The 24,625-nt window shown below is 50.6% G+C and overlaps 1 protein-coding gene across 1 annotated transcript; it reads right to left on the bottom strand.

The window, feature by feature from the left end:
• URB2 (URB2 ribosome biogenesis homolog) lies at nt 1-24,588 on the bottom strand. Its single transcript, XM_054576726.1, has 10 exons — nt 24,294-24,588; nt 22,690-22,828; nt 20,662-20,838; nt 15,529-18,853; nt 12,758-12,918; nt 11,237-11,347; nt 9,034-9,276; nt 6,541-6,628; nt 3,749-3,888; nt 1-538 (listed from the first exon to the last, which is right to left on the bottom strand). Exons 2-10 carry the CDS (start codon nt 22,813-22,815, stop codon nt 341-343), a joined length of 4,569 nt encoding a protein of 1,522 aa, XP_054432701.1. The 5' UTR covers nt 22,816-22,828; nt 24,294-24,588; the 3' UTR covers nt 1-340.
• Between the last annotated feature and the right edge of the window lie 37 nt (nt 24,589-24,625).

Here is a 24,625-nt window from a genome sequence, read left to right as displayed (position 1 = left end):
TAATTATACAGGCAGGGGTCTGAAGTAAAACAACAGGTTCTACAGAGTTCCTAGTGGAGAGAGGGAATGAGGCAGGAACCGCATCTGGAATGGCCACGAGAGACGCTCAGCAATTTTTTATTGAGTCCACCTCATTCTAAGGTGTCATTTTCAGGATCCTATTGCAGTATTTACTGCATTTTTAAAAATACGTTAAAAAATACTCCGTGTTGAAAACATGACTGTAAAGTACAATATGTACATTAAATAACCCCCGGAGGATTCCCGCATGGTCCCCGTGGCGGACGAGAACCCCTGAGGGTCTTCTCCCCGCGGGCGAGGGCGGCGGTGCGGCGCAGCCTCAGGCGGCGTACCTCCTCTCCCCCTCGTGCTTCGCCTTGTGGTACTTCACATAGTCATTGTGCAGCTCCTTGAAGACGTCTCTGGCCCCCGGGGGCAGCGAGACCCGGAGGAACTGCACGTCGGGCTCGATGCAGAGGTCCAGGACCAGGTAGATGCCCTCCTGCAGGGGGTCCTTCACGGCCGGGGACAGGGTGACCTGGGGAAGGACACACCTCTCTGTGAGCGCAAACACGGCAAGGCCGGGCCCGCGGGAGACCTGCCACGGAACTTCAGCCTCCAACTTCAGGAAAGACACTCCTTTTAAAATATCATGCTGCACACAATTTATATAACTGAATATTCACATTTTGAAAGTTTATATTTTGGGGAAATAGAAGCCAACTCGAGTGAACAAAACCAAGGAATAAAACATCCCAGGGAGAGCTTTGGAAAAATGAACACAGACGCCTATGTGTTTAACAGGGGCATTTAAAAACTGGACTCTACATTTAAAAATCATAGCAAGAGTAGCCTGCATGTGGTGGGAAATTCCCCGAGACGGTCAGTCACGCTGGAAGCTATACTAACCAGCAGCCAAGCTGACAACCGTGGCTGACCCCGCCCCCAGGGCGGGCGGGCGGGCGGGCGAACAGGCGGGCAGGGCAGCGGGACAGGCGGGCTCTGACGCTCTGCAAACAGATCGCTGACAGGCGATTAGCAACCAGATCGCCTTACGCTGCCCCACATCAGGTGTGATTTGATTACCACTTACTGGGCATTTTTATTTCCATCAACAATGGCACAGCTGGCCCTATGTTCCTAACTGCTCCAGAATGGTTGGGCTGGTCCCTGCACCTAAAGGGACCAATTCCTTTCCTGAAGTTCTGGGTTAACCGAAACCGGGAGCACAGCAGGGGGCTGGGCGGTCCGGCTCCCACGTGGCTGTACTGGACATCATGCACGAACTTTCGGATCGGAGATTCGAACCAACATCTGGACAAAAGGCCAGGAGACAGGCCCCACTCGCATTTGCAGCAGAAACTCGGGTTGCGGCCGAACCTGGCTCTGAGCAGAGTGTGAACAGCCCCAAAGCTGAAAACAAAAAGCAGACGAAAGGTCCCAGCTGAGAGGCTTGGGATGTGGCTGATTCTTTACGCATGTCCTTGGTGACCTAGAAGAGGTCATCTGCAAACCACAATGCCTCTCTGCAAACCACAGCCTCCAGTGGGGAAGGATCTTATTAACTGGGAGGAGTCTGAGTCACCTAGGCAACCACTGGGAGGCAGATTCCTAAGGAGACTATTTGTGTCTGCACTAAAAAGATACTGTTCTTCAAAGTCATGATCATCTTCCCATGACAGTTCAAAAACTGTGTGGCAGATGATCGGCTTAAATCGTACTGTTTTATAAATAAGAACCCAAGGCCGGAGGTGCACCGCCTTGTCTGTGACTTCCCAGTAGGGCATTAGAGAGGGAAAGAAAGAAAAAAACAAAAAGGACTAATGAAAAACAAAAGAAGTCTTTAATCTTACCAGTGGGGTGAGGACTTTTTAAGTTGACCACTCATTCATTCAATCACCACACACTAAACAAATAATTCCACTTCCAAAGGCAAAAAGGGGTGAAGTGACTTCCCCAGTTGCAGAGCTGGGGCCTGAAGCCACACTCGTCACAATTCCTTTGCACGGGCGGGACCCCATAAGCACGGCCCAGAGCCACCGGGGGCCAGCAGCACCAAAACCACGCGGTTATCACAGTGTCATGCTTCAGACAACGTATTATAAAGCAAGAGAAAACAGCCAAGTCCTACAGCACAAAGATCACTGGCCAACAGCTGAAACGTCTCTGAGTGGCTTAACAGAACCGTGGGCGGGGGAGCAGGCCGAACGGCCGCTCTAAGCCATCAGAGAGGGGCAGCTGTACATTTCACCTACGGGTAAGAGAGGAAAGTGACCATAATTCCCTGACTCATTGCCACGGTGACACATTGCTGCACGGAAGGAACAAGATCTGCAGGAGTTGCGGCTTCTGCTGAATGACGACGCGGTCCTACCAGGTCATCTGCTCGAAAGACTGCCAGACCCCCCCAATGCCCCACTCCACAGAACTACGAGGGGAACGTGGAGGGGGCTTGCTTAGCTACAACGCTATCCCGCAATTAATCTTCGAAACGTCTTTCTGGTTTAGAAAGATGCATGGCTCTCTCAGTAGACGCCTCAGTAGATGCACATGGAATGCTTTCTGCATTACTAAATCGAAAAACAAATGAGAGATAAGACACGGGCTCTCCTGCCAAGGGATTCTGAGACACTAGAGCCTCAGATGACTCCCAAGGCCTCTGGCTCCCAAGATTACAGAGAAGAAAATAACTGATCAACATAAATTAGACATGAGTAATAAGGCCAGGAAACAAGTGACTTTTCATGAAATAAATCTCAGAGTAATAATTAATGACTTAAGAGTTCAAAAAATTATTGCCTCCCTTCTTGGCCCTTCATTAAGGGATATCACTGTGCCTCATTTTATTCTTCAGTGAAACAGAAAATAATGCCAGCTTTTCCTTCAGCAAACGCTTATGTATTAATGACTTCAGTGCTTGGAAAAATATCAAGATTCTCTAAAAACGGCAAATAATTCCAAAGAAAGCACACTCCAAGCCCACGTCAGAGGAGGAGGTGAAGGGCCCTGGCGGGGACCACGTGCGCACCCTCGGGGCCAGGCCGCCCCTACGGCGTGCGCCCCCGTCCCCCACCTGGCCCGCTGCCCACACGTGACGGGCATCTCCACTGGCCGAGGTGGACAGGGCCAGTGGGTTTGACAACTGGCGGTGACAGGCCCATCCTGAAACAGGGTCGGGGGACGAGGACACCACGCCAGGTTTTCTGAGGAAGCGCACTCAGCCTCCCGGCCCTCGGAGAACGCAGCGTCTCCGGTGTCACAAGTTCACCGATGGCTTTAACACCGCTCTGCTGGTGTCTCCGCCATGTCATCTACTCTGAGGGCCCGAGGGCGGCTGAGTCACATGCACAACAGGCCTGACGACTGTACGTCCGTTAACTCCTGCTGTCCAGGGGCCCCAGGTCCGCTCTTTCTGGTCGCCAATAAGCCCGGTTCTGCCCTTGAGGCCCGGGGCATTTCACCTCCCTGAGCACCCAAGAGCCTCACCAGAGCAGGCCCTGAGGCGTGTGCTGGGGCAGGAAGGAGGCCCGGCGGTCACCGCGTGCTCTCCTTGTCCCAGCACCACAGCCCTCCGACAGTCACCTCGCCCGGTCCCCACAGCCCTGCTCCACACCCGGGGGCCGGCAGGACACCCCGCCACAACGGAGGAGGAGCAGCCGCAAGTGGCGCTTGCCCCTTGGGCGGAGAAGCCCCGCTGCAGAGGACTCCGGAGGGAGGCACGCGGCAAGAGGCCGTCCGCCTGGCTTACCTTCTGCAGCTCCGTCAGGTACTGGGCCACCATGAAGGGGGCGAACACCGTGAAGTCCTCAGCCCGAGCCGCGATGTGGCTGTACATCCTCTCCACCAGGCGGGCGCACTCCAGGACCACCGGAAGGTCGTCCGCACTCCCTACAGGAGCAACGTGTTTCCAAACCGATTACTTCCAAGCCATGTGCTTAATTCTTCTCATTTTATACTTTTACTGTAGCCCCAAATTATTCAAATCTTCCACTTTTCCCACTCTTTAATTAGCTTGTTTTGCAGACAGAATGAGAGAGGATATGTCCAAATACTTATCTACATAACAAGGGAAAGAATACTTAAAATAATCAAGAGTACATGGTTTTTATTAAGAGTTTATTGAGAATCATCCAGACTTTTTAGGATGAAAGAATAGCTATTGTATTTAAAAAGGAGATGGATTTCTACAAGGAAGCCTTCAAAAGGGAGAAATAAATGGAAAATTCTCTTTGAAAATGGTTTCTAACATCATATGATTTGAGAGATCAGATGGCCTAAGGATGTCATTGCCTCCTTACACTTTAGAAACTGTGTAGGATTTTTCTTTTTTAGGCAGATACATACATATACATAAGACTCAGCTACCATCACTGCCTTCCCCGGGTTCTTTCTGGCCCCTAGTTCTTTCCACCTTAAGGTGCCAGGCCATCCAGGCCCTTCTTAAGAAACCCCACTCGAGAATTCAGACCAGCCAAGGGAGTTAAGCAGGCATGGTACCCACAGCGTGGTTTCAGCGGCTCCCCCGGCCTTCGCCACGGCGCCCAGGCGGGAACCCGGCACCGGTCGGAGTGCCTGCCCTGGCTCTCATCACTCGCCAGAGCACTATACCCGCTTTCACAAAATGCTAGAAACTTCAAACGGTTGCAGTGACGACAAACAGACCAGCGGTTGCCTGGGGCTGGCGCCAGGCTTGGGGAATGGACTGCAGGAGGCCTCTTCTGGGGAGGCAAATGTTCTGTATTTTGATTGCGGGGGTGATGCCCTGTGTGTAGTTACCTATCAAAGCGCAATGAATCATATACTTTAAATGAATGCAGTTTGTTCCCCATATATTAGGCCTTAACAAATTTGAATCTTAGAATATACAGTGTCTTTTTTAAAATCTCGATTATGCATACAAATATGTATGTGCAATTTTTCTAGATCAATATAATTTCATGAAATCCTGTTAATTGCTCACATTCCCTTGGCTATGGCAACAGGCAATGTTAAATTACCTCCAACAGGTAATACACACTATATCCTCCCTTCTCTCCTTTGAGACTGTTCCACACGCAGCTCGCAGCACGAATGCCAGGCGTAATGTGCGGTCGTTAAAGAGGGCACTGGGCACCAACCAAGAGAGTCCACAGTGAAAGTTCCACTCGGCCAGGCGCCAAGCGCATCAGAGCGCCGCGTCTCGGCCGACTGGAGGTGGCCGAGCTGCTCCAGCGTGGAGGCAGCGGGGCCGTGCGGAACAGAGCCACGCCTGAGTCACGTGCGCCTGGGCTTCCCGGGACGAAGGACACACCTGTGCCAGCGTGTGACCCGGGCTCCGCTCTGCTCCAGGTGAGGCCGGGCCCAGGGCTTCCCCTTCGCTGCCGTGTCGCAACTCCGGCCATGGCAGCCTTGGCCAGCTGGAACAGGGACTCTGGCCTGCCGACCTGACACGTGACATCAGAGGCCTCGACACGGAACTGCCATTAGCGCCACCAGCGGACCAGGGCCAGCAGGGCACCCGGAACCTGTTTCCCAGTCCTGCTCCTAAATATATTCACAGTATTTCACTGGGGCATGCTCTGCACCCAGCCGGGAGGAAGCCAAACACCTAACTGTGGAATCCCCAACTAACCCCCAAACCAGGCAGAATAATTTGGGGATTACAGTGCAGTGGTAACTATTACCTTTTCTCTTTCCTCAAACGTTAGCTGGTTTAAGTAGTTACAGCTTAGGGCTACAAGAATGAACCTACTAAAGCGATTCATACTGGCAGCGGGGAGAAGTCAAGCCCCACTCAAGCATTTCTAGTCCGTCCGGGACCGCAGCCCAGGGTCCTCCCTGCCGCTCTACAAGGCGACTTAGAAACCCTCCCGTGCGCTGCCAGGGCTCTCACACACCCCGGCCACGCGCTCAGCGCAGCGGGCGGCACGAGGCCGGTCCATGCCATGCAAATTAGAAAGAGCGCAAGAGACAGTCTCGCTTCATAAGCAAATTTTTAGTTAATGTGACTCTTCCCCAAATTAGAAATTTAGCAAGAATCAACACACTTCAAGGCTGGAAAACAAGCTGTGCGTGTGATTTATGCTATTGCCAGTGGCAGCTTGCTTCACTGGTGAGCAAACAGGACTTGGCCAAGAAGGGGCTGGAATGGCGTTGCCGGAGGAATTCGCCCTTTTATGCAATGAGATAGCTCTACACCCGCCCATTCCTTTTTAATGTCCCCATTAAAACATGAAGTCCTTAAGGCCCAATGGGATTGCAGTCGCTTTTATACCCCCTTTATGAGAGCAAATATTTCCTGAATCTAGATACTTATTTTTTCCAGGAAAAGGACTATTTCAATTAGGAGATATCAAATGCATTCACTGTTCTGGGATACAGTAAAAAAAACAGTGACAGTTTGAAATTTCTCAAAAAATTGCTTTGAGTATTCATTTGATATCTGAAAATTTCTCTTACTTAAACTCAACAGGGTGGTTTTATTTTCAGTAACATACGTGGCCAGAAACACAAGATAAACATGTTTGAAATCATGTAGCTGATGCCGTGGGTCCACATTACCTTTATCTTTCTGCCGTCCTTCATGAATAACTGAAAACAGCAACCTATTAAAGCAGTTCAAGAAAGAAGGGATGGCTTTCAGCATTACCTGTAATGGTAACAGACAAGAGAATATAAAAATATATAGGTAATTGTTTATTTCAACTTCTCTTACAAGGAGCTCATCTTTATTTCCTTCTTAACCTCATCTATCAGGATGCTCAAAACAGTTGGAGGCAACTTCTTTTTCCCTGGACTTTCCGGGGAAATTGCTCAACCAACGTACTTGACTCTTTAACATTTAAGGTCGGAGGTAGGATTTCCATTCTGTATAACGTTAGGAATGTAATGGGGTGATCCTACTTTAGAATGTGCCAAATCTGTGTCTTTGTAAGCTATTACTAGTGAATTCTGGAAATGGGTAGATATAAAAAATAAAAAGAACAACAGCCAATGTATTTAAGGACAACTGGCACTTGAAAAAAGACTCCATAAAAGCAAATCCATTTAAAATAAGGATCAAAATGCCTTTTTTTTCAGTGATGAAAAGGGCTGGCTGGGACTTTATTTTGAAAAATGATAAGGAATTATAAAACATGCTTCTTTTATAATCAACCATCCTTAGATCATGATCAAAACAACATACTGTCCAATAAAGCGGCCACGAGCAAGCCACACGTAGCTACTTACTAACTGAAATTGAAACTCACTTCCTAGTCATACAGTTCCTAGACCATATTTCAAGTGGCCAAGACCCGTGTGGCCGGAAGCTATGATGCCGGACGGTGCAAACCCAGAGCGTGTCCCCACCGCTGACAACCCTCCCGGCAGCACCGCTCTCATCCTGAGGACGGACAAACAATAAAGCCGCCAGGGCCAGAATTCTCCCCTTCGGTATAATTTATCCAACCAAGCTCTTGGTAACATAACATCACATTCTTTTCATCAAATTATCAGCTTCTGCAGTGTGTTCGGAAAAAGGTCATTTTTGCAGAAGTATTCCACACCTTCGTTAAATCTTCCAAGAAATCTCTGTTAATCCTCTGCTATCATATAATTAAAAGTGCACAAATCCCGGGCTGGACTGTTGAGTTCAGCCCTGGCTTATACCTTCCTGTGCCTGTTTCCACATCTGCAAAGTGAGAGTAACCGGTCATGACAATCAAATGCGTATAAACACGTGAAGTGCTTGGAACAGCACCAGCGCTGCTCGTCCTGCTGGGTGCTCTGCCTGGGCCCACGTCACGCCATCCATCCCCGCCAGACTTCCCTACGCAGAGTCTAGCCTAATGCTTTCATCAGCTCGGACCTACTATGCACACAGCCAACACTGACCACGCCCCACGTGGAGCCCCTCTTCCTGCTCTCTACCCCACGGGCTATATGAGGGGAGCAACTATTACTAGTCACATCATCCCTTATTGCAAAACCACATCATTATCCTGGCCAGTGCTCTCATTCAACAGTCTGCTTCTGCTCCCTGGTCATTGGCAGGAGATTTACACAGTTAACATTACGTTCAGCAGCTGCATGAAATCCTGCATCTTCTGTGAGACCTGCAATTCCAGCTTGTAATTGCTTGCTATTGCATTTATATTGTACTGTCACATAAAACACTAACAATCAGCAGAGAGATTTAATAACAAAGATGTGGACAGGACGGGCAGGGCCAAAGGCAATTGTTACATGCGGAAGGCACTGGAATGAGGCCCAGTATCATGAGTGCTTAGTTTGCCAGAGGATAAATGTTTTCAAAACTGCACTGCTGGCAGGTCTCTAACCTTAGAACGTTAAAACGCTTACAACGATGTGAACGTGCCCGTGGCTGTGGGTCCCTCTCCTTATTTATGAGTTCCTGTGCATCCCACAGGACGGAGGTGGTGCAGTGAAAAGGACACCTGGCCAGAGAAGTCCAGTCTTGAATCTAAGACTTAGACTAGACTGACGACGTTGGTCAAGTCTCTTAGCGACTCTGCACCTCTGTTTCTTTATCCATAAAATGGGATTACTGCCCACTTGAACTTGCTGTAGCGGGGCATGTTCAATGAACGCGGGCTGAGCTGGACTCTGTTCTATGAGGCATTCATTTCTAGCGTCCGTTCAGCTCGGCAGCACATTGAAAACCGGGAGTCAGGATGCCTCACTTTTGGGACCCATCTGCTTTGCAGGCCCAAGAAGAAAGCTAAGCAAGTGAGTGCCATTTAAATATATGACCTGCAAAAACAGAGTAATTTCTAATGAGCTTCCTTAAATTGCTAGCGCACAAATGCTGCTCAAAGCATCAGATCCAACAAAGATAAACTCACTCAGAGAGCACGGTGGGAAGGTCGAGCACTCCTGTGCCTGAGAAACCACTCTGGCCCTGGAAGTTCCTGGAACCGACTGTTCCCCTAGCAAATCATTATTTTTATTATCCTGCAACAGTGACGTTTTACTGCCGCTTTTCTGCAAGCAAAATTACCCTGCTGACCAAGGACAGGCTGCCCGCACCCTGGTCCTCCTCCGCCCCCTCACCTTCGGGTGGCACTGCAGGATGGAGAAGAGCACGTTGTGCACCCTCGGGAAGATGCTCCCGTACTCTGCGGGCTTCAGGTGGTCCAGGGGGACTGCCAGAACGATGCTGAAGGCCAGGCTGACGTGGTGCGGGTTGCTGATGGCCTCCTCCCCCTGCCGCAGCAGCGCGGCCAGCACGTCCAAGACGGACTCCACCACCGCCCAGGGCACGGGCTGCTCGTGACAAGCCTCTCGGTTTTGCAGCTGCAGGCCAAGCAGGAAGAAGAAAGAGGAAATGAAGGCGATCCTCAAAAGAAATGACAAAAACTGAAGCCAACAGAGGGAGGAGCGGAAGTGACAGAAGAATGTCCAAAATGCCACACGCACTGATGTGACGTGATCCATGGGGAGCTGGAGGTGAAAAGGAGGCCAGTGTCCCGTCTCCCAGGGTGACCACTATGGACTTGCCCGTTTGGGGCCACACTTTTGGTGGCATTCGTCTACCATGAGAAGTAATTTATCAGAGAACTGATTCATCTAGTTTCTCGAAACAAGAAAACTTCACATCAGACACAACAGGACAGTATTTTCCTAAAAAAAGCACCAGTTCTATGTGTCTGTAATTAAACTCCATTTGTTACATTTCTTAACAATCAGCTCTAGTTGAAGATGTTCCATTATTGTTCCAGGTCACAAAGAGAACAGACTCAAGACGAGGGCTGGCGCATTCTTCCCTGGGAACCTGGGAGCACTCGCCTGTGACCCACGCCCCTCCTACGCAGCCATCTGTAAACAGCGCCTTTGCTGAGGCCTCCTGGGACCCGTCTCTCACGACGCTCCTCTTTTCCTGGGTCCTCTGGCTGTGCTGGCTCCGTGCTACCCCGTTTAGATTTATCTAAGCCACTTCTGGCCTGGCGTGTGTTTCAGTGCAGACCTACTGTGCACACAGCCAGCACTGACCACCAGCCACGCGGCTCCTCTTCCCCAACTCTACCCACCGCCCCTCCCGCCCCGACACACACACAGGGAGAGAAGGGATTTGCCTACTGCCATAGACTCCCAGGGAAACAACTAAGCAACAAAACAGAAGAACAAGAGAGAAGACTCAGTCACGCCCCAGCCAGCGTGGCTCAGTTGGTTCGAGTGTTGTCCCATACACCAAAAGGCTGAGGGTTCGATTCCCAGTCAGGGCACATGCCTAGGTTGCAAGTTTGATCCCTGGTCAGGGTGCATATGGGAGGCAACCGATAGATGTTTCTCTCACACATTGATATTCCTCTTTCTCTCTCTCTCTCTCCCTCCCCCCTCTCCTTCCTCTCTCTCTAAAATTAATAATTTTTTTTTTTTTAAAGAAAGAGTAAGTCTATTCTCTAGACCCCATTCCCTAAGAATATGCTAACCCAGGACAATTCTCTCAGGTAGCAGAAGCTGGCATCAGAGCTGATAACAATGGTAAAATAGATGTTGATCTTTTGAACTGAAGTAAAATACTGATACCAGACTCCTCAGAGGACAGAAACCCTGAGACAGTCCCAATCTCACGTCAGCTTTTGCTCTAGTGAAACAAAAAGTCCTCTGGTCACTGTGCAATGCCACCAGAGGCCAATACATAATGTTTGGGTGGGACCGTAACAATACTCTGTCTACGACGTTACTATACCGATCTACAGAGCCTTCTTTTTCTCACTGTATCAGACTTCGCACACATGCCTAGAATAAATGAATGCACAAACCTGATCACAAAATTTTGTAGGGACAAAGAAAGTTCCAGAATTCCTTCCCATCTCATCTAATGTAAACAGGCCTCCCCGGCAGCCTCATCTGTCACCACATCCCTCCTGCTGCTGCCTGTCTGGGGGGTCACGGCCTGGCCCGGGGAGACAGGGGCTTCTCACCCCTGGACAGTTACCAACCAGAACTGACGCGTCACCTCCTGGGGGTTAATACCGTTACAACCAACAAACACTGGATTTGTCATCCAGCACAAATCAAAAGCCAATGCTTCCTAAGGCTCCCCGATGGCCCTGCACACCCCTTGTACCCGCGTCTGCTACGATGACCCTGACGCGTACAGGCAGCAGGACACCCACGGGCAGAAGCGCCCTCGGCTGCCAGCCGCCTTCGGGACGCAGCCCCCGGGACACTCGAGGGCACAAACCCGAGGGCGGCAGGAGCAAGCTCCGCCTCGTGTCTGCCAGGAGGAGGGGGCGGGCGGAGCACTCACCATCAGGGCCGTGACTATCTGGGGGCACGCGCGCCAGAACAGGCTTGCTTTCTCACCACCGAATGGGCAGTTCAGGAGCAACTTGATCAGTGTCAGAGATGACAAAATGGCCTAAGGAAAAAAGAGAAAAAACTTAGCAGAAATAGTCAACTCTCTCTGAAGAAGCCCACCTTGGGAAGAAGCCAGTCACTGGTGCTGCAGGCACAGAGCAGAGCCCAGGGGTCACCCCCGGCTGGTGGTTGGACCATCGTTCCAGTCACCGAAAGGCCGCAGGCTCGATTCCCGGCCAGGGCACATACCTAGGTTGAGGGTTCGATCCCCAGTCGGGGTGCGGACGGGAAGGCAAACAGGTCGAGGCACACTCTCCTCCACCAGAGGCAGCCCCCACCTCCCGCCCGCCCGCACCTCCCGTGCCCACCCGTCTTCTCACGCACACACATCCTCTGCTCACCGTGTGGTGCCCACACCAGCCTCCTCTTTGTCTTCTTGGCAACGTCCCCCCGCTCTGGGCCACCCCCCCAAATCGCCTCCATCTCTAACTGCTGGGCTCAGGTCTCACCATCGCCTCCATGACTCTTCTCTGACTACCCAACTGGTTTGAATGCGAAGCTGTCGTCTGGTTTTCCTTGACTCGCCGGAAGGAGGCCCAGAGGCCTCCTCGAAGCCAGGGCCCAATCGTACTGCAGACACGCACAGCGAAAACTCCCAGAGACGGGCCCGGGCGGCGGGTGGCAGAGAAGCTGGCCCGGTCCAGCCCGGGCCTCCAACTCACATGCAAGAGATGAGAGTTCTCTCTGCGGCCCCAGTCTCACTTCGAGGACCCTCTCCAGCTCCCCTCCCACCCAAATCAAGCCCAGTCCCTGTGCCGATTACAAGCAAGAAGCAAGAAGCCGCTCAGGAGGCAAAGAACGTTCAGCAGCAGAAAACCCGGCCTGTAACTCTGGCACCGTGACAGCTGGCTCTGTGACCCTCTCCTCCTGTGCAAGAAGGACATCGGGCCAGTCCAGTGCTCAGGGCCACTTACAGGACCAAATGCCATCCCATGGGTTACACAGAGGCTCTCCACAGCACCAACGCCAAATGCTTCTCCCAAATGCCTCAACACAGGGCTTCTACCATTTGAACGTATTTCATACCAAATGAACAGAGGTGCAGAGCACAGAAGGGCGGCTTGCTAACCTGAGTGATTCTCAAAGGGGATCTGGACTGTTGACCAAATCAAGTAAAATTTCCAAAAAGTATGTTGGGAAAGGATGAGCAGGACTTAACTGTATTCATGCGTTTATTTTGAGTATGCAATATTTAGTGCTTCACGTAATGAGAACACAGCTGCAATTTGAAAACGTCCCCCTTGGAAACAAGGGCCCCCAAGCCTGTGCTCCCTCCACGAACCCGTCTCTGCCGGGAGTCTCTGTTGGGTTTTGTGTTTGGTTACAGGGGCGACACGCATCTCAGGTTTCCCGCTTGAGCTGCTACCATCATTCATGCGCCTGCCAGACAGGGGAGGGCGGGGCGACCCACCGGCTGGTCCGCTTTCCACGCGTTCCTGACGTCCAGCCCTTGGAGAAGACACTGCATCATCGTCCTGAAGTCCTCGGTCGTCCCTGCCTCTAGCATGTGGGTGAACAAGGCTCCCAAATGAGGCTCAATATCCTGAACTACCTGAACCGGAACTGCAGGATCTGCGTGGAAAAGAAATCAAAACCGTTAAGATGGGATGGATGAGGGGAGGTGAAATAAATGGGAGCAGCCCCGGGATAAAACAGTGCACAGCCGCGCACAGCACTGTTCCCGGGACATGGAAATGCCCCCAGGGCAGGGCACCCGCATTCGCAGCCTGACGCTTCTCACGCACACGGAGCAGAGGCGAGCCGAGCGGACAGGGCAGCAACAACGCTCAGCCGGGCTTCCCTCTGGACCGCGGAAGACAGGGGGCTGCTGCTCGCTTTCTGGCTTTTTCTGCTTTCCTCGAACTCTTATAAAACCAGCAGAGGCAGGCTCGCACTTTTAAAACACACGGGCGTGCTGAAGCGATGAAGGAACCCTCAAGGTCCGGGCGCTGCCGATGGTGGCCACCCGGCTGTCTCCCACGCAAAGCAGGAGAGCCTGCTAAGTGTCCCTGGGTCCCCTGGCCCACAGTTCCGTTACTGACCCCCAAGTTAGGACACCCAAGGCCCTTTACCATCTGACCACAGCTTCTCTCTCCAGCCACGTTTCAGCTCCCAGACGGTGGCCTGTTTCCCAAGGGTCCCCTACACCTCAGTATTGACTCACTGTCTGTGGCACTGATGGCAGAAGGACCAAAGACCATGAGAGACCTGGATGCCGGTCTCCTAAAGCTGTGAGATCCTGGACTCGTGGCCTCTCTGAGCCCCAACTCCCTCACCAGTGAAAGGGACCCAACGGCAGCAGCCGCAGTGGCTGGCCCCGGAGTGCGGGCCACGTGGAAGGCTCGGCGCCCCCCGGCCCCGCTCCCTCCTCCGCCGCCGCGTCCCAGGGCTCTGCCCGCGGGCACACTCCCCACCCGCATCCCAGCCTGGCTCACGTCACATAATTTGAGTCATTCCTACGATCTGTGTAAATATCTGTTTACTTAGATCAAAATCAATACTTCATCTCCAAATAGGATCTGGTTCCATGTGTGAAGCATTTTTAACAGTGACGGTTTTTGTCATGGAATGAAGGTAGTCTATTCTGCTGTCATTTCTAGGGGTGAAACATAGCGGAATCACCCGAGGACACAGGTCGCCGCCCCTCAGGCACTCGCAGACACCCTAACACTCCCTCTCCCCACCCCGGGCCTCGGGCTGCTCCTCAGCTGGCCTTCCGTCCAGACCTCTCACCGCTCTGGTCCCTTCCCCACATGGAGCCTAGCAGCCAGGAGTGAGGCCTGGCCATGGTCAGAGGGGGCAGCGGAGTGGCTGGCTTTGCCTCTGGGCCACCCTGAACAACGCTCCATGCCTGAGGTCAGAGGTACCACAAGTCCTGGGACACACAGTTAGGGCTGAGAGACCACCTGGACTCGTGGGGCTGGAGGGACACAGGAGGGCACAGTGTCCTATTTAACAGAGGGGCACAGGGCCAGAGCTTCAGACTACCAGCTGTCATTTCTTAGGACGTCCATTGAGTGTTAATAAAAGGCTGAATTTTAGCCTCCGTTCAGAAGGTGAGCACAGTTCCCGAAGCGTCGCTGACAGAACAAGACGGGCGATGTCGCCCCCACCTTTCAGTCCACCCACAATCAAGGCAGAGACAGAAAGGCCATTGAAAGGGAGCTACCAGCAGCTCTACCCAGGCCTCCGCGCTTCAGCCTGGCCTTGGCCCAGGCGCTGCCCCTCCTCAAGGCCCCCTCTGCCACTTTCGTATCTGAGCGCGCCTGGGGCTCCTCCTCACCCATCGCGGCTTCTCCACTGGGAAGCGGAGGCGCTGCCATGCGTCCTGAGGGTGAGGTTTGGCCGACGGACTCCCCAGCCTCACCTCCGAAGATCCGTCCTAACCTCAACCCCCAGTAACAACCAAAACGAAAAGAAAACAAACGCACGCCAGCTGCAGCACGTGCTATGTGCTGTCTTGAAACAGGGATAAAAAAAAAAATCTGGCCCGTTAACCTTCGTATGACCTCGGGGACGGCAGATGCGGAATCCCCGTGCAGGGAGACCCTGGCTGGCGCTGCAGTCCCGTGCATCCCTCTAAAACACCGCGATGACATCACGACCGGAGCCAACTGGCACCCACGGTGCCAACGACGGCCAGCACTACCGTGAAACCCAGGGGGCTTAATTTTATGAGGTTTCCTATAAATTAAGTCACTGTCACTTTTCAGATGTGGGCAGATTTTGTGTATTTATTAACTCAATTGCTGGCACTGAGGATCTGCTATAAAGAGTCTGCTCATAAGAATGAAATGATCTCTGTTGACCATCCAGGGCCAGAACAGATAAAAGCTGGAAAGAGAAGCAGAGATTTCAAAACTAAAAACTAGAACTCTCTCCAAAATCATTGAAAAACCAGGACACTAAGGCCCATACCTAGAAGGCTACTGTGCGTGTCGAACACAGGGACACTAGGAAGGTGACGCTAATCAGCGCAGAGAACACACAGACTGGAAAGGAATGCGGGGAGGGGAGCTGAGGGCCTGGAAGGGAGATTTCCTCACCAGTCACACATTACACCTTTGGAAATGAACACCTGTTCCTAAAAGCGGAGGGACAGCGACGCACCGTGAGGACCCTTTTGCCAGCTTTTACCAAAAACCGCAGAGTACAGATTTAGCTCGAGAGAAAATGTCTTACCTGCGAGGACGTTTCTCACAGAATGGAACATGGAGGTAAAAACAGACTCCTTCTTGGGGTGCAGTTCTGGGTTCAGAGAGAAGAGGGTTAAAAACCGCACAGCTGCCTGGAAGGACTGGGAGTGTCCAGCCAGGGCTGGCAACGCAGCCAGTACTTGCGAATAAACCCGCTGGTAGAACGCGGGATGGGAGAGCGGCGCTTTGTCCGTCGCTTGTGAAATCTCTGTCCCCCCGGGCCTGGAGTGCTGGCCCGCGTCCGCTTCCAAGAGCGTGCAGGCCGAGGAGAGGAAGGCGGAGTGCAGCCCCCGGGCCCCGCGAGGCGCGCCCAGCTGCAGCAGGGCACCCAGCTGGAGCACCGCCTGCTGCAGGAGCCCCAGCAGCACTTCCGGGGCCTCGGGCTGCTGCCTCCGCTCCCTGACAAAAGGCCCCAGGACTTGGCACAACGCAGTTAAAGGCACCAGAAGAAGCTGCCGGCCCAGAGGATTCTGGGTTTTCCCCTGTTGGCCTGACGTTGCTTCAGTGTGCACTTTGCACCTTGTGAGGAATTCAATGATTTTCCCAAAATTGAGCACGAGGCTGAGCTTCATCTGGACCAGCATCTGCATGAGCTGTTCTAAGAACGTCCCCAGCACCTGGAGGAATTCCAGCCAAGACGGGTCATCCCTATAAATGCGAAACCCACTACTGGCTTTGAACAGTGAGGTCAGTGTGATTTCAAAAATATCACTAACGTACATGACCTTGAGCACGGAGCGGGCACTTTTCCCTCTTTGCAGGTAACCAAGAAGCTGGTAGCAAGTCACCAAAAACTTAAGGGTCTGTGAGGAAGAGCAAGAGCGGCCCAGCTTGGCCATGGCCGTGGTCAGGAACAGAAGGAAACAGTGCACGTGGTGGGGAGTTGCGAGGCAGTCCAGCTGCAGGGCAGAAACGACTTCCAAAAGCCCCAGGATGCTCTCTAACTGCTCTTCCTCTAGCTCGATAGGGAAGTCACTCTTGGCCAAGGATAGTAAGTTTTGGGCAATTTCTCCTCTTGACTCTGCACCTTCCGGTCCAACTTTGGCGAATCTGGACTCCCAACGAGCCACATCCATGGGGTCCTTTTCAAAAAGCCAGGGCAGCTGCCGACTGAGAAGCCTCGGGCCGCTCTGCGCGCCAGAACCCAGAATGCTGGCGCACCTCTCCGTGAGGCACCCTAAGAACGCAGAGTACAGGGACTGCATCTCTGGAAAGAAAGGGCTGCGAAACATGGCCTCGGATATCTTGTCAAGTGTGATGTTTGGCTCTTCGTCTGCCGAGCCTTCCTGGCCTCTGCTCGTTGGCAGAGTTCTCAGGAGGACACTGGCCAGGTATCTCACATCATCTGGACAGAGATAGGATATTAAGATGGTGAGATTCGACACGATCAAGTGCCAGTGAGCCACGGGGTAGGTGGTGGCACTCACTGTCCCCACCTGGCCATCCCAGGAAGCTGGCATCCCCTGGGTCAAGCTTCCTCTGCCAGAAGCAAGGATGTAGGCGGCATCATTCCTCAATGTACGGAGGGCTTCTTCAGACTGGAAACCAGTCTGCATCAAAGTCCTTTTCATTTTCTGCAAGTAGAGCTGTTCTAAGCAATACCTGCCGAGGGAGTCAAACTGAGCTGCGACCTTTTCTATCTTCTTCCAATGGTGTACTTTTACACCTGGGAGCAACAAAGGGAGGGTCGAGATCTCCAGAGTAACACCTGTAAGAGCCCCAGACACAGCGTGATATTGGCTACAGTTTAAACTGAGCATGGTGTCGACCTGCGCCCAGGTGTGGGCGAGCAGCAGCGCAGAGTCACTGACCTTCTGTAGCCACAGATCTGGCTCTGGGCGCGGGGGGTCCCGGAGAAGGTCCAGCAGGGGCTGCACGAGCTCCCGGAGCATCCTCTCCATTGTGCCCTGCATCCGTCTGACGACAGGCAGGGGGGTGTTGCTGTCCAGGCTCCTCATATTGAACATGATACAGTGCAGCAGGGAGCTCAGGGACAGCGCCTTCAAGGGCATGTCGGCATCATCCCGCAAACAGGGCAAGACCAGTGACTGGAACTTCTCTAGCACCAGGGACCACGTGTCCAAGATCTGACTTGGCGGCAACTCCAGGAGGCACTCACAGAGCACCCCGGAGGGGCCCGCGGCCAGCACGGGCTGCCTCAGCGCCTCGGCAGCTGGACGACACATCACCCCCAAAATCTCTTCGAACAACCGTGGCACCTGTCGGAGTTTGACATACGTCTGGAAGAGAGTGTGGATGAGGGCCTCCTGGGCCTTTTTGGTCCGAGGCTCTGTTACGTCTGCATCGATCCAAGCCGAAGCCAACAAGTCGTCCAGGTCCGGCTCCAGGATCAAATGATTGAGCGACATCAGAACCCTGAGGCAGCGGAACCAGGCCGGCACGGACGCCTGCGAGTGGTTTATCAGCAGCTCGGCCACGCGCCGGTAGAAGTGGAACTGGGCCTCCCCGTGCCGGATCCTATCGGCCGCAATGTTGTAGATGTTGTTGTTCGCCACGGAACTCAGCAGCTGCTCTACAACCAGGAGCTCCGTGGTCCAGTCCGCTGTGGGCAGCGCTTGCAGCTGCTCCCCCTGCAGGCGGGAGATCCTCAAGCAGCCAAACAGCCTGGGAAGCACCTGGAAGCAGAGAAGCTGATTCCCCTCCTTGAAGTAAGACTCTAGAAAGAGCTTGTACAGCAAGGCCACCGAGTTGGCCACGACCGCAGCATGAAGGGGCGGTTCGCAGTAGCCGGCATCGAGCAGCCCGGCACTCACGGTGCCCATGGGCGCCAGGAGGTTCTTCATGGCCCCCGCCCTCGTGTCACCCTGCTGCTGGTCCAGGAGCTCCTCTTTGTAGGAGGAAAGCAGCTCGGGCTGGAAGGCGCCACCGCGAAGCACGGCCTCGATCTGGCTCCGAAGGTCCCGGCTCAGCGCCTGCCGCAGCTGGCCCTGGCCGGCCTGCGTCCACGTGCCCCCCAAGAGCAGCTGCCTCAGGACCAGGCAGGGCTGGAGCAGATGCCCGGTCAGCTCTCCAAAGGCGCGCCTTGGGTTCACCTGCTGCTTCTGGATCAAGAGGTAATGGCCAAGGGCCAGGTGAATGACCTCGAATAACAGGGCTACCACGGCTCCTTCTGGCTGCCTGCAGGCCGACCAGCACAGCTGGCTCAGCAAGGCCACCATCAGCTCCTGTCTGGCCGTGTAGATGACAGCAAGGCCAGGCGTCGAGAGGATGCCCTGGCAGCAGCTAAGCACAGCGGAGATGTTTCCCTGGGATCCCAAGAGCGCGAGCTCAGCTATTCTCTCATTTATGACCTGAGCATGGAGACAGGAAGAAAACTCATTACTGACCCCAAACCCTCACATACACACAAAAAACACAGCAGAGTCAAGCAACTCACCCCTTGCCCTCATCCTGATAAAAGAAAAATGCCAGAGTCCTTCACACATCCTTCTCCTACCAATATAAATTCACAAAAGGGAGCAGAGCAGTGCCTCTGTAAATCTGCTGCCCCTTTTTAAAGAGCCGGGTTTTATAAGGCTTAAACTCCAAAGATCTTAAACCTGCAATTCAGCATAGACACTACAGGTGGATGGATAGTGGCCTGTGTTGTGATCCTGTAGTTTTTCGGGCCAAAGCAAAAGGCACTCTTAAAGAGGAAAGCAAATGTTTTCAGTTACTACAGATTATGCAGCAAACCCATAGTGTACTGCTTCCAAAATTCTGAAATCCACAAACAAGTTTTTTTAAAGACTTTATTTATTTATTTATTTATGGGGGGGGGAGGAAGGAGAGAAACATCCAGATCGGTTGCCTCTCACACCTCCCCCAAGACGGAACCTGGCCTGCAACCCAGGCATGTGCCCCGACTGGGGATCGAACCAGCGACCTTTCAGTTCGCAGGCCAACACTCAATCCACTGAGCCACAGCAGCCAGGGCCAAACAACAGAGATTATAAGAGCTGAACAGACTCCAAAATTCACTCATAGGCTAAGTAACTTGCTCCCAGCCTTACAGCATCTGGGAATCAAATTTATCCTAGGTGCTAAATTATCAGTAGCCCAATGACAAGTATGATCATCTCCATTCAAGTAACTGCTGGAACGAAAATGCCAAATACTTAAATGCCAATGCACTGCTACAGTGACCTCTCAATATTTCTGATCACCTGACTCAACTACAACATTTTGCCCACATTTATACCCAAATAAGGGTAGTTTATTTATCCAATGAATGCATGTACTACAGAATTAATATCTTATGTAATTATAAAGCACACATAAATTTTAAAATGACTTTGTTAAAACATGCAGAGATGTTGTAAGATTTTCTCCCCATTCTCCCAAAAGACCATTCGGAATGACCACTTCAGTGGTCACGAGTCTATTCTTCTAGAAAGTGACATGCAATTTAGAACATCATTTCAAGAACCACTAAAGCCTGTGAACCATCAGGCAGTTCAACTATTTCATTCTTCTGTTCCCAGCGTGTACTGGTTTTCCCTTTCTTCCTGCACGCGTGTGGGTGAGGCCGCGTGCCGGTGAAGAGCACAGGCGGTTACTAGGCCGCCTGTGCCACTCACCTGCTGGGTGGCTTTCAGCAAGTTACTTATCCTCTGTGAGGCTCAGTGCTCGTTATTAGTGCTTTTCATTGTCACCGGCCATTCTCAGAGTATTTCCAAATACTCAGCTTTGACAATGAAGCTCATAATTCCGATTTGAGGCTTCAAAATCACTTTGAGTCAAGAATCAAGGGCAATGCCTATCTAGACGTTGGCCTCTGATCCCCCTTCAGGCCAACAGAGCGGTGGGAGGGAAAATCACAAAGTAGCATCATTTGCTGGCTATCTTTTCCAATTAAAAAGGTAACCAACAACCACTTCGTGAAAAGGTCTAAGAGCTTTTCTTGAATATGAAATAACAAAGTACTTAGCACAGTGCAGAGTATACTCACTCGATGCATACCAGTCATTATTTTAACTCTAACATTATTTCCTTCTTCTCTACCTTGACATTTCCTCCATCTTCACATATTAACCTTAAAACAAGTAAGCGTTCAACACTGACAGGAAATCAACAGCAGTGCATGTAATACATACAGGACAACACAAGAAACTATTACCTTGATTAGGGAAACCTGAAGGTTAATTGTCTTTCCATTCTTGAGGAGATTCTGTAATTTTTTGCTATGCAGAATGTTATCTATGTAGCTCCAAAGCCTTTCAACAATGTCTTCCTTCAGTTCAAGTTTTTTCTTATAAAATGCAACTAATGACTGTCTTGCCCAATCAAGTAGTACCTAAATTTGGAAGAAATATACTCTGAAAATAAATGAATTTATTGACCAATAAATAAAAACCCTGGACATTTACAGAGATATTCTATGGACAATCAAATCCAATTGCCAGGGAGAAAACTTTCCCTTAAAACTCACCTTTGGTAATGCTACATTACCTAAATGTTTTGTTATCTTAAAGTGTTTATTACTGTAGAGTAGAAACAACTTTGTCTTCATCTGAAGCCAATCAAAAGTTTCAAGTGAAACTTTGACGGTTTCTTCTAACTTTTCTATACAGTTATACTAAATTCCAAAAGTTAGAAACACAACAGTTGCTCAGAATGGCAACAAAATGAAGCAACTACGCAGAGTTAAAAGACAGAGGAGTTTGCATTCTGGCTTCCCATGTTATCTGCAGCTTAATCTCAAAACCTATTGACTTCATCTAGAAGACAGAGAGTGCCTCCTGCGAAACAACGCACAAGTGCTCTACGCGAAGGCGTGTTGGACATACATCATTTCCATTGTTGTGACGTGCTTCCTTATTCGTAAACGCGTGGGAAGGTGGCGAGGCCTCTGTTCACAGCACCAAAACCGGCAACAACAGTATGAACAATGACAGATGCTAAAAGGGAAAACCCTCTCAGGATAAGGGCAGCAGAGAGCTTGGTCAAGTTGCCTGCCGAGACCATAAAAAAGGATGAAATCCTACCATTTGCAACAGTGTGAGTGGACCTAAGTGGTATTATGCTAAGTGAAAGAAGTCAGAGAGGGAACAACAAATACCTACGGTTTCACATGTATGCAGAAGCTGAAGAACAAAATAAATGAAGAAACAGACTCATAGATACAGAGCACAAACTGGCGGCTGCCAGAGGGGAGGGGGCCGGGGAGCTGGAGGACTGGGTGGAAAAGGCGAAGGGATGAAGCAAACAGGTAGCTACAGGACAGTCACGGGGATGCAAAGTATAGCATGGAAAACACAGTCAATAATATTGTCATCACTATGTATGGTGCCAGGCGGATACTTGAAATATCAGGGAGATCACTTTGCAAATCATATGATTGTCTAACCACTGAGATGTACACCTGAAACTAACATAAAAAAATAATACTGAATGTCAACTGTAATTGAGACATAAAATTTTCAAAGTGCCTGCCATCACTTCCCCTTTCCTCTCACCTCATGTAGCACTTGCCACGTGACTATCGAGCTGTCAAGAACCTCAGGTGCAGCTGGTTTTAGAAACTACTAGATGTGTTAGTGTTCTACCTACTGTACCTCATCATCATTTTAACAGATGTAACCTAACGCATCTTTGACACGTTTTGTGCTGTCTTCTTTAAAACTAGCATTCGGGTGTACGTGAACCCAATTTCACGAGCTCATCCAAATGCACTTAGCCAAATTGAGATTGAGAAATGTTAGTAAAAGACGATGCTTTCCTTGGTCCCTAATCCATTTCTAGAATGGCTTCATACAAATAAGAAAGCTTCTCTACTTCCCGACCTTGAACTCATCAAATTCCAACAAGCAGATGCATATGGAGCATCATTTTGGATTTACAAACAAATGGACCTACCAACACACTCACAAGCTAATTTCTGTAACCTAATTCCCAATTCGTTCACTAATGTATATACTTAATTTGGATTATAAGAGATGCTGACTGAGGTTTTGTAACAGAAAAAGTTTGGTAATAAAACAACTGACATTACTTTTTTTCAGACACTACTTTAACTTCCAGCCATGTTTCCTTCCCCAACCTGTCCTCTAAATCTTTTAAAATTTTAACTAAATGTCAACATGCAATCTACATAAATGATAAATAACATTAGGTAATAAAAATGTAAGGGTCCCATTAAACTTACTTGTTCTTTATTTGGAAGAACGCACTGGTGGGAAATCCAAGCAAAGTGAGCTAGCTTTAGTTTATCTTCCCAGGAAGTTGTCTTGCTTTTAAGCTTATGGGAAATGCCGGAATAAACAGCAGCCATTGCTACACTTTATCTACAATATAAAACAATGGAAAAATTATATTAAGGTCAAACTCAACAGGCATCAGAAAATGAACACTACACATTTTATTTTCATACATAGGGGTGTGTGTGTATTCCTTTAATGAATTAAAACACATCAACAGAATTGTTGGGCATAAATCTATACATAAGTTGCTAGGGTCCAAGAAACTCAGGCAAAAGCAGGCAGAAGATGGATTACACACACGGGTACAAGTATTCCTGCTGTGCTTAAACATCACATCCTCAAAGGTGAATGTGCATGAATTCAACTGGGCAAAGGGTTCAAATTACTTGTAAAAGAGGATTCATTCACACATGGTCTTCGACTGAAAAGGTTAAGTTTCTGTACAAGTCTCCTAAAATACACTATGTGTTATGTACTGAAACAGCTCCGTTAAGTAGTTCAAAGAGCTAAATAAACAGTATTTAGAAAAAGTAAGATTCCAAGTGGAAAAGAAATATAGTATTATAAACCCACTCTTAATAATACTGTTATTTCAGCTGCAACAGCAACTACCCACTATAACTTTATTTGTTAATGTATAAATTTACAAAGACTGCTTCCAAAAAGGCTGCAAAATACAGCTACATAACTAAGATTGTAAATATAGAATACAATAAAATCATGAACAAAGAAGGAAAGCAAACATACTAACAACCTGTAATTCTACATAATTGAGGTAAATGTAGCTTTGCGTTTCCTAAAAGTCATAGTAAAAAGGGGAAACATATCTGGTTAAGCCATTGTCATTACATGAAAGTACTCGTCAGTTCTTCAAAAGAGAAAAATGTTTCATGATACTTAATACTGAAATAAAGTTATCATAAATAAGATAACGGAAATAGCAAAAGAAAATCGCAGTCCCATGATTCTAACATAAACTGTCAAACCTAAAAATTTTTCAGCTGGGATCGCTCGCACTTTCTGAATCTACGGGGCCTGAAATCCTACAGACCCACCTTCGAAACTTACGTAAACGGGTGACTATTCGGGGAATGAGCAAACACCGGGTGAAGCACTCTTACATTGAGCATCGTATCCTTCGCTTTACTACAGAGACCAGGAACAGTCAAGCGCTGCCATTTTCCTTTTTTGTCAAAATGTCCAATACCTAACAACTAGTTACTTAATTTCTAAGTTCAGTATGTCTGTAGCCATCGCCACAGCTACAAAGTACTTAAAAAGTATTTGCAGAATTGGCTACAAAGATGCCCCAGGCACCTTCCCGGCTCTACCCGCGTCCCGCCCAGGGTGCCCCCGAGCGGTCTCAGCACGGGGTGCGAAGGGCACACGGCGCACAGCAAAGCCCCGATATTTCTCACGCAAAGGATGCTTAAGAGTGGCTACTCTCGGACTTTGGCGGAAGGACGAGCCCAGAGGGTTCTTGCCTAGCGCACAACTCCGGGAGGGGCTGGGCCCGGGGCGGAGGGTCGCCCCCAGGGAACGAGCTCACCTCGGGGTCCACTCTGGGTAGGGGCCGCCGGCGGGGGCGCAGAGTCGTCCCCGCGTTAGGTGCTCACCTCTAGCCGATCCCGAGTAGGGACCAACCTATAGGTGGTCCCCAAGTAAGGGGCTCGCCTCTGATCTCGCCGCCAATAGGGACGGCGGGCGAAGACGGAGAGCAGCTCCCAGGTTAGGGAGCTCACCACCAAGCCCGGCCGGGATACGGACCGCGGGCAGGGACAGAGCAGGGTGGCGACTAGTCGGGGCTCCCCGGTGGCCCCACCACGTGGGACCGGCCCCCGCGTTTCTTCCGCCCGACGGCGGCGGCGCGGCGGGGCGGGG

This window comes from Pteronotus mesoamericanus, unplaced genomic scaffold (genome assembly GCF_021234165.1).
Source record: "Pteronotus mesoamericanus isolate MK-2021 breed Mesoamerican mustached bat unplaced genomic scaffold, CSHL_Meso_final contig_347, whole genome shotgun sequence".
Classification (NCBI taxonomy): Eukaryota; Metazoa; Chordata; class Mammalia; order Chiroptera; family Mormoopidae; genus Pteronotus; species Pteronotus mesoamericanus.
The sequence above is the reverse complement of the archived record's forward strand: the minus strand, read 5'-3'. Positions and strand labels throughout refer to the sequence as shown.

Excerpts from the sequence above, each read along its gene's own strand:
- URB2 (XM_054576726.1), bottom strand. The coding sequence starts at position 22,815 with ATGGCTGCTGTTTATTCCGGCATTTCCCATAAGCTTAAAAGCAAGACA. Across the intron at positions 18,854-20,661 it reads TTCAGGTTTCCCTAATCAAG|GTCATAAATGAGAGAATAGC; the intron begins GTAATAGTTTCT and ends CTCCATGCTCAG. Across the intron at positions 6,629-9,033 it reads TCCTGCAGTGCCACCCGAAG|GTAATGCTGAAAGCCATCCC; the intron begins GTGAGGGGGCGG and ends TTACCATTACAG.